The sequence below is a fragment of the Gavialis gangeticus genome, unplaced genomic scaffold (genome assembly GCF_001723915.1).
Source record: "Gavialis gangeticus isolate Ggan-Ray unplaced genomic scaffold, GavGan_comp1, whole genome shotgun sequence".
Taxonomy (NCBI): domain Eukaryota; kingdom Metazoa; phylum Chordata; order Crocodylia; family Gavialidae; genus Gavialis; species Gavialis gangeticus.
Window position 1 is genome coordinate 48043926 of NW_017728997.1, and position 10132 is coordinate 48054057.

At 45.6% G+C, this 10132-nt stretch overlaps 1 protein-coding gene across 3 annotated transcripts in view; it reads left to right on the plus strand.

Annotated features, from left to right (window-relative positions):
* Positions 1–10132, plus strand: part of DCAF1 (DDB1 and CUL4 associated factor 1) — a 149718-nt gene that overhangs the window by 71366 nt on the left and 68220 nt on the right. For all 3 annotated transcript variants that reach the window (XM_019505170.1, XM_019505171.1, XM_019505172.1), the window contains exons 10-15: positions 475–654; positions 1332–1541; positions 2250–2419; positions 4759–4883; positions 7080–8340; positions 9442–9640. In XM_019505170.1, coding sequence (XP_019360715.1) covers positions 475–654; positions 1332–1541; positions 2250–2419; positions 4759–4883; positions 7080–8340; positions 9442–9640 — 2145 coding nt within the window. The remainder of the gene's footprint in view (positions 1–474; positions 655–1331; positions 1542–2249; positions 2420–4758; positions 4884–7079; positions 8341–9441; positions 9641–10132) is intronic.

Sequence of the window (10132 nt, forward strand, 5' to 3'; positions counted from 1 at the left end):
CGGGGGGGGGCTATGGCAAATTTTGGGGTGGCTGTAGCCCCCCCATAGCCCTCCCCAGTGCTGCCACTGCCTGCCCCACCCCCACCTGCCCTGAGCATAGCCCGGCCCCGGCCCCAGCCCCACTCTTACCATGGGGGCCTCAATCTGTCCCTTCCCCACAATAAACGTAACAGCCGGATGCTGCTTTTCAAGCTGCCATGCTGCATATCAGCAACTGGATCGGTATTGGCCGATATGGCTGGTTAATAATCAGCCATTGGTATTGGCCCAAAAAATCCCTACCAGTGCACCCCTACTTATTCATGCAAGTTCCTGCTACCATTTTACTTTCTGAAGTTGAGCTCCTTTCTGATTTCAGGGTTTATATTGCTGCTATTCAGGACAAAAGTTATTGACTTCATTTTTACATAGCTAGTAAGTTGATGGAACTGTGTTTTGGCTGCCTAATATCAGGATTGTCCTTTTGCTTTGTAGGTGTGCATGCATCCCCATAATGTGCTCTCAGACGTGGTGAACTACACCCTGTGGTTGATGGAGTGCTCCCATGCATCAGGTTGCTGTCATGCTACCATGTTCTTCTCCATTTGCTTCTCCTTCCGTGCTGTCCTGGAGCTCTTTGACAGGCATGATGGCCTTCGTCGCCTGGTTAACTTGGTAAGGCTTGCAGCCACCTATATCCTGAATAATGATTTTAATGTCTAATTCTAAAGCTCCTCTGTTTAGCTGGGAAGTGTTCCTTTTCTTGCCTTCTCCCTCCACTTAGAGCGGACAAAGGGTAGATTTTACAAACCTCCCTCCCTATCTTTTTTAACTCCTTCACATATTTGAAGGTCCTTTTACTTACTTTCCTTAAGTCTAGAGACAAAGTGCCCTAAATGAAGTGCTGTATAGTTTGGCAGTAGGTATTGCCTGTAACTTTGATTCACTTCTCAAGCCTTTCACTTAACACGTATGTTCTACCACAGTGATCTTGAATGACGAGATGACTGCAGTAGAAATACTTTTTTCAGAGTTGCACTGATTTGGCTTCTATATTTGTATTTGCTTTTATAAGTAATGGAGGTGAGAGGGAACTCCTCTTCCCAGAAAATATGTGCTGCTTACTCTATCAGACCTCTGTATTTGCGAAGTATAATTCTATTTAATACCTAAGAGACCCAGTTATCCAGTTTCAGCTGTGATAGTTTCTATTGCATTCAATAGTGAGTTCATCTCCATTTTAGTAAGGTTTCTCTGTACAAATGTTGTTAGAAGCTGTTGGCGTCTTAGTTCCTGTGAATTATGAACCCAGTGAAAAAAGGTGTTTCCCATTTCTTGACTTGTTTATGTAGATCAGCACTCTAGAGATCTTAAACCTAGAAGACCAGGGGGCCCTGCTAAGTGATGATGAAATCTTTGCCAGCCGACAGACAGGCAAGCACACCTGCATGGCCCTGCGCAGGTACTTTGAGGCTCACCTTGCCATCAAACTGGAACAGGTGAAGCAGTCACTCCAGCGCACTGAAGGTGGCATCTTGGTCCATCCACAACCACCATACAAGGTGAGCAGGCTTTTGTGATGCTGTTTCTTATTGTGAAAACACAACAGTCCCAGAAGTGGGAATCAAGTGGTCTCTTAAAGCCAGTGGAATCCATACAGGGATATGAAGCAGGTTGGTTACCTCCTTGTGATGTGATATTGCAACTGAAAATAGTTTTAGCAGTTTCATTGGCACATTTGGTTCATTTGTAATTGGGAGGTGCTATTTCTTCCTTTGTTACTAACATTAAAAAATCAAGCTAAAAGTATCTACAGCAGAATTTTACCATATTTATCTACTTTCTTCACAGACTTTTCAACTTTGTAGTTACAGGAAAGTTTGTAACAATACCAGAGACATTTGGGGTCTGCTAATAGGATTCAGCTATTTGTTTTCAGACCAGTTGTCTTTGCATCATCATGGAGTAATCTAGTCTGTAGAAATGGGCTAAGAAGCCTGACTAAGTTCCTCCACCAGAGCCATGTGGCTGGGAGCTGTGTGCATGCCACTGCTGCTTCTCCCAGCCCCCTGCTCCCAGGCTGCTGTACAGGTGCAGCTCCCAGCTGGAGCACAGCTGTATCAAGGCCAGGCTCAATGGAGGGTAGGGTGGGGGGAATGGGTGCTGGGGATTGGTAGCAGCCAGCCCCTGCCTGAGAGTATTAAGCCTGATCTCTAAGTGTGTAACTCTTGTGATACCTCTCCTAAACTTCCTGCCTCTTCTATCCACAGGCATGTTCCTACACTCATGAGCAGATTGTAGAGATGATGGAATTTCTGATAGAATATGGTCCAGCACAACTTTACTGGGAGCCAGCAGAAGTCTTTCTTAAACTGTCTTGTGTGCAACTCATGCTTCAGCTTATCTCCATAGCCTGCAACTGGAAAACATATTATGCCAGGTGAGATGCCAGATAATATGTAGTACTGTTACACTTCTGCAACTTTAGGTTGAGATGCTGTAGCCAGGGTATTAGATACTTTTTAAAATGGGAAGTTTTCCATTTTAATATTAAACACACTTCTGACAATCTAAGGACATGCGTATGGAGGACAGGAGATGTCACAAACTTAGTATGTGTGGGAAGATGCACTGTTGGTGGTGAAACCAAACCGAAAATATCATTATCTGAATGTCCAAAGGGCTATTGACAGCCAAAATGCTCTGGCAAATTAGGAGTTGAGCAGATTTCTGATTACAGCTCTAATCTGTTCACTCCATCCAGTAAACACTTGGTTACCTTTCTTTGTTTTGGTAAAAGCAGAAAGCAATAGCCATATCACCGGGAACTAGAAGACATAACCTGTCAGTGCAGAGGCAGAGGGATAAAATCAAAATATACTCTTGTATCCCTGCAAAGGGGTGAGTCTTCCCTCTCATGAGGTAGACTTAGCTAGCTCAGGGTGCTACTCAAATTGCTTTGCTGTATTTTGTCATATGCTTTGAGATGCATTACATTAATATAAGGCCTTAAGTGGGTACAAGTATGTGGCTGTTGAAAAAGCGGTTGTAATAGAGAAATTTTGGAACTGCCTGTTTTGTTTTGTTCTGTTTAGGCTGACTTCAGCCCCCTGGAAGAAATTCTTTAGTCCAATGGTGCCCAACCCTTTTAGGCTGTGGGCTGGATGAGTGGTGTAAGCTTGGTTCGTGGGCTGGATCCAGTGCATGGGATTGGTCCATCTAGCACGCTAGATCGAGTTTGCTGCCCTGGGTTCTGCCCCATGCATGCTGGATCAGGCCTGCCACCATGGCCCCATATGCTGACCCAATCTGGTGCACAGGGCTATGTCATCTATCTGCAAGGCTTAGGAATTTGTGAGTAAGGACTGGTGGTAGTATTAATTGCTAGTGCTCCCCCACCACCAAATTTCTGGACCTGCGTGGAGTCTCATGGATTAGATGACATGGTTCTGCATGCTGGATATGGCCTGCTGGCCAGAGGCTGAGCACCACTGCTCTACACTCTCAGGCTTTAGAAGTTCAGAAACTAAATTTGGAGGTATCCCTCTTAAGTTCTGTCTGCTGTCTGGGCAGTCATTATGCTGCCAGAGCAAAGTTATCTTCTAATAAATAGCTGAGGTCTCTTTCTCCTTACCCCAGGCCTAAAGGCACTTTGCAGCATCTGATTTAGGGAGGCACTGCAGCAGGAGAATGATGGGAACTCAGTTAAAATTCTACCACCAACTTGAAAAAATGTGTTAATGAAAGATTCCTGCCTTTGAATTCATCCTCTTTTTGGTTAGTGCTAAATAATTTCCTTAGGCTTTAGGAAAAACCGTACCAAAATGGGTCCCTTCAGAGCTGGTTGGATCTTTCTGATTTAAAACATTTTTTTTTTCCATTGCAAGACATTGATTGATTTATTAAGACTGTAATCACATGTAGAAACAAGTTCTGAGGCACTTTTTGTTAGGAAGGTGTTTTGGGACCAGGATGGAATTAATGGTCTGTAAGAGATGCCCCCAGTGCCACAATAGCCAATAGTTCAGTGGCTACATGTGTGACATGAGAAACCCAGATTCAAGGCCATGTTCTAACTCAGCCGGAGCAGGGACTTGTTTAATATTCACTGGGATGGATGGCAGTTAAAGGAGAGCAAGAGAAATTTTTGTGACAATCCTGGCAGAACTTTCCTGATGTAAAATGGAATCTACTCCAGTCAACACTGCCAAGGGAACTCCTAAAATAACTGACAGGGCTTATGTTGTTGCCCAGTCTCCATGGTATTCCTAGCCCCTGTTAGCTCACTGAGCAGTATTCAAGACTGGATCACTGTTTCCATTATTCTTCCTTTACTTTCAAGTCTGTGTCATCACTGTTTCTTTAAAAAGTGGTGGTGAGGAAATTACTTATTATATCTATTGTTTGGACCTTTGGGTAGAATTGGGTCATGATGATTTTGTGGGCTGAATCTTGAAAAACTCTCTTGTATTTGTTTTTGTGCATGGAAACCTGTGAAACCTTTGTTAGATACTGGGAAGGAAAAAGCTTGTGGGCAGAAAGCAGGAGACCTAGGCCATGTTAGCAATGAGTACAATTCTTTCTCTGAGAGGGAAAGATAAAGATGTTGAAAACTTGGATATGAAATCAAGAGGTGCCATCAGGAACTTGTTTCCACCTATTTAGCAGCATCAGTGTGAATTGAGAGAAATTTTTGGTACAGTTTGCCTAAACATGAGACATCACAGATGCTGTGTATGCTTGCATTTTTAATAATTTTTTGGTATGGTCCTCTTCCAGGAATGACACAGTGCGCTATGCTTTAGATGTACTGGCCATTCTTACTGTGGTTCCTAAAATCCAGTTGCAATTGGCAGAGCCTGTGGATGTGCTGGATGAAGCAGGATCTACAGTTTCTACTGTGGGTAAGTTGAGCACGGAGTTGAGGATTTATTATGTACTTACCAATCATACCGATAGCTGAGATAAGGTTCACCTAGATATTCCATTCCTGGAATGAAATGTAAGGCTACAGTTATATTAGTAACTGCCAGAGAAATGACAGGAGGCTGTAGTTAAGGTACTGTGCAGTGAATGCCATGGTACTTGGGTTCTAAACTTGTTGAAGTCATGGGTCTTTGTCTCTTCTATGTTCTGAAGATGCTGAGTACATTGCCAGTGTTAATCCTTTTGCACAATGGGGCGGTACTGTTTCCTCAACTTCCCAGAATCTTAAAGTTTTCATGGGAATATGGCATTGGAGTTGATGGGAGGGAAATAATTATTTTCATCTAAAATGAACGATTACTGTATGTGCCTTTTCATTCACTCCCTTTGGCTCAAGCCATGGACTGTCAGCTTGCAAATGAGTAGGCCATGGGTGGTTATCGGATCTAAGTTAGATGGATCCTGGCATGTCATGGAAGGGTGTTTGTGGTAGTCAGGAGGGGAATTTTGTTTGTGTGTAGACACTTTCTGTTGATATTGTGACAAGGTGCTTAGCATGCCTGTCACTTTAAGAGGGGAACTAGCCTGAGAAGCAGATTACAGGTGTGGCAGGCGGCCAATTAGAGAGTCATCTGACTAGAAGGGGGCTGGGCTTAAAGCGTATAAGCCCAGGGCCTGGGCCGGTCAGGGAGTCTAGCCCTGAGAGCCACGGAGAGAGGAGCTCCAGAACGGTAGGGCTCCAGCTCATGCTGGAAAGCATGAGCTGGGGTAAATTGCTCTGGAGGTCTGAGTAAGGGACTAAGGAGAAGGCTGGGAGTAAGACCAGAGCCTGTCAGGTCAGCATACCCATGGTCTCATTTAGCCTAAGAATGGGGCCATAGTCAAGGGAAGCCAAAGGTCAGGGACCAGTGCTGGAGACCAAGGGGATCAGAGGACCATAGTGCAGAGAGGGGCATAGATAGGGCAAGGAGCCCATGGTCTCAACTGGCTTAGAAGCAGGGCCAGGTTAAAGGACGACCAAAGGTCAGGGACCACTGCCAGAAACTTAGAGGGGGTCAGAGGGCTCATAACCCAGAAATGGATGTAGATAGGGTAAGGGAGCCCAGAGATCAGGGCTAGGGCACTGAAGGCCAGCCAGAATGAAGATAGGAGCCTGAGAGGGAGGATGTAGTGCCTGGGAGTAGGCCACAGGCAAAGTGCCTGGGTGTGGAGTGCAGGCTGAGATGCTGCACTCAGGAGTAGCTGCAAGAGGTGATGTACCCAGGTGGAGAAGCCAAGCCTGGAAGCTACACTGTGGAGTAGCTGAGCTAGGCAAAGTGCCTGGGTAGGGAAGCCCAGTCACAGGGACTGAGGCCATGTCTTAAGAGGGCTGATGATCAATATGATTGATAACAACATCTATGAGGTATGGGCATGGTGTAAGTGGGGGTTGGAGCCACCTTATAAGCCCATAAAGTGAAGTAGAGACTCCAGAATACCAACACAGGATCAGGGATCCAAATATCTACAAATAAAAAGGCATGGCAGGAAAGATGAAGGGGAGCAAGCCTGAGGAGTGAGGGCAGACCAGGGGCTAAGTGGCTACCGGGGAGGTGTCGTGGTCACCCCCTGGGATGAATGCTTGTTACAATATTCTGCATTCCTTTTCTCAGATGATGGTTGGAGTTGAAGAGCAATTAAATTTATGTGAGCTTAGCTTTTGACTGGAGCTAATTTCAAAATTTTTCTTTGAGTCATTAAGGACATTGTGGAGTGTGCTGTCCACTCATTAAAATATTCCCCTCATCTTCCACTTTAATCCTGTTTGAGGAGAGTGCTTTTTGGTAGTATCCACCCTTGAGATGCTCCTCTGTCAGTCTGCATATGGCAGGTGCCTCACAAGACTGCAAACCTGGATCATGTATGGTCACTTTCACTGAGAGATTGCTTAACCTATTACTAAGTAATACTGTTCCATGGACCAATCCACAGTGGATGGTACTGGTGAAGGAAAATGATGTGATTGGAGAGGTGGACATTACTGTGTTGGTCAGAGGAAATGAGTTGACTGCAGAGGATCCTAGAATAAGAAGGTGAACTATATCTCCCTTCCTGATTTGCAGGAGATTCTGCATCTGATGAACAATCTGATGCTTGAACAGGCTAAAGTGTTAATGAAACATTTCTCTTATTAGGTGTTAGCATCATCCTGGGAGTTGCTGAGGGTGAATTCTTCATCCATGATGCAGAGATTCAGAAATCAGCTCTTCAGATCATCATCAATTGTGTATGTGGCCCAGATAATCGTATCTCCAGTATTGGCAAATTCATCTCGGGGACCCCCCGGCGGAAGCTCCCCCATGCCCCCAAGAGCAGTGAGCACACACTGGCCAAGATGTGGAATGTGGTGCAGTCCAACAATGGCATCAAAGTGCTGCTGTCATTGCTGTCCATAAAAATGCCAATTACGGATGCAGACCAGATTCGAGCATTAGCATGTAAGGCCTTGGTGGGGCTATCGCGCAGCAGTACCGTCCGGCAAATCATCAGCAAGCTACCTCTCTTTAGCAGCTGTCAGATCCAGCAACTGATGAAAGAGCCCGTGCTCCAGGACAAGCGCAGTGAACATGTCAAGTTCTGCAAATATGCTGCTGAGCTGATAGAGCGTGTTTCGGGGAAACCATTGCTGATTGGCACAGATGTCTCTCTGGCTCGGTTACAGAAAGCAGATGTGGTGGCCCAGTCAAGGATCACGTTTCCTGAGAAGGAGCTGCTCCTTCTGATTCGGAACCATCTCATCTCTAAGGGGCTGGGAGAAACTGCTTCTGTCCTTACCAAAGAGGCGGATCTACCCATGACAGCAGCGTCTCACTCCTCTGCTTTTACCCCAGTTGCAGCAACTGCCTCTCCTGTGGCTCTGCCTCGTACCCCTCGTATAGCTAATGGCATCTCAGCCCGGCTGAGTAGCCATACTACTGTAGGTTCTACTGCCACCTCTGTCCATGCTCCGTCAAGGCCATCTGCTTCCCAGGGTCCACTTGCCCTTCCAGGCCCTTCTTATGCCAGCAACTCCCCTTTGATTGGTAGGATTAGCTTTGTCAGGGAGAGGCCGTCTCCCTGCAATGGCAGGAAAATAAGAGTGCTGCGACAGAAATCGGACCACGGCGCCTACAGCCAGAGCCCAGCTATCAAAAAGCAGCTGGACAGACACCTCCCTTCCCCACCCACGCTGGACAGTATAATCACAGAGTACCTTAGGGAGCAGCATGCCCGCTGCAAGAACCCTGTTGCCACCTGCCCCCCCTTCTCTCTCTTTACACCCCACCAGTGTCCTGAGCCAAAACAGAGGCGCCAGGCGCCAACTAACTTTACCTCACGGCTGACCCGCAGGGCAGCCTTTCCGAAGTACGGAGGGGTGGATGGTGGCTGTTTTGATAGACATCTTATATTCAGCAGGTAAGAAAGAAAAATGTTTTTGATTACTGCTGGAGTGCTCTCTGTTCCAAAAAGTCTTTCCTGCTGTGTAAGTGGATTCAGGTTCCACAGTCCAAATTCTTTGACCTGATAAAAACATTTTGACTCTTGAGTGGCAGCTGGGAGAAGTTTGAAAAAACAGTTTTAGTAGACATTGCATTTTCATCTGACCTTTAATTGTTCTTACTGCTAATACTCAACACTTAATATAGCACCTTCTGCTTTCAGAATGTTGTCTGTATTTTAAATGATGTGGCATCCTACTTCTCTCTCTGCTTTGTAGTTGTGGTGATGTTCCTGTTTTATGGGTGAAACAGTTGAGGCAGGTGATTGAGCTATGGCAGGCCTTAATGTATCTTTTAGACTCAGGCCTCTTTGCTAAGAATAGAGGATTTTTATTTATTTATTTATTTTTAGTCTATTTCCCATTTCATTTTTCCCATAGGCACCCATAAATATTGTATTTTTTATTTGGAGGCCCATGACATCTTCAGATGGGGAATAAACTGGAGAAGCTTATGACAGGTTATATAATAAAGATTGTATCATAGTAGCATAGTGCTTAGGGCTGGAAGGGACCTAAACGGATCATTAGGTCTGACCCCCAGATCATCAAATCTGACCCCTTGTGTATTGATGCTATGGATTTTGATAGTAAAACCAGTGCCACCTTTGAAAATGTATGGTTCCAAGAAAGTGCTTGACCAGTGTGCCTTGTTTCCTTGCTTTGCATTTTTCAGAGCTATCCCCAGCCTTACTAGCTGTCCATATTTTTTTTTCAATTGACTGTAATACAGGTTTGTTTGTCCTTTTCACCCATCTTAAAGGATATTGAATCCAGATCTTGCAACCTGGTAGGATATTATCATTAAAATATTTCATCTTGCAGGACATGTGGAATGTTACAAATCACTATATTGGCTGTTCTCTCCAATAATTCTATTCCCCTAAAAACAAACAAACAAAAAAGCTAACTTGTAGCTATGTGAGATTTCAAATCTAGGCTTTGCTATCCTCCATCCTTGTTCTATTTGGCTTTCCTTCTCTTCATTTTTGGTCACCCATATAATCCTTCCCCCCCAGATTCCGTCCAATTTCTGTGTTCCGGGAAGCAAATGAGGATGAAAGTGGCTTCACCTGTTGTGCGTTTTCTGCACGGGAACGATTCCTAATGCTGGGTACTTGCACAGGACAGTTGAAACTTTACAATGTATTCAGTGGTCAAGAAGAGGCCAGCTACAATTGCCATAACTCTGCCATCACGCACCTTGAACCATCCAGGGTAAGGAGTTAAAGGCTTAGTCTGTGTCTTAATGGATTCACATAGCCTAAACTTGTGTTTCTTTCCTATTTTGAATATGTGGACCAAAGCATATCTATTGGCTGATGTACAGCCTAATTCACCAAAGTGCTAGCGGAATCCTAGTGGAACTAATGTTACTCTCCTCCTCACAGGCAGTGGCAGGCCGGGGCTAATGGGGCTTAGCCCCCACAAATGCAGGGGAGAGGATGGGATCACAGGGTGGCATGGGCTCTGAGTGGCTGCGGGGGCGGTGGAAGGAAGGGGGGCTGTAAGCACAGACTCAGACACTCGTAGCCCAGTGTGTGGATCACTACCTAGCATGGCAGGCAAGTTTCAGTCTGTGAAGAGGAAAGTTGGGAACAGATAAGGGGTCTCCACAGTGAGGGAGGGAGTGGGGCAGGCTGGGGTGAATGGGCCCCCGGGGCAGGTCATGGGACTACTGGAGCCCAGGTGGCTTGTCCAGGGGTGTGG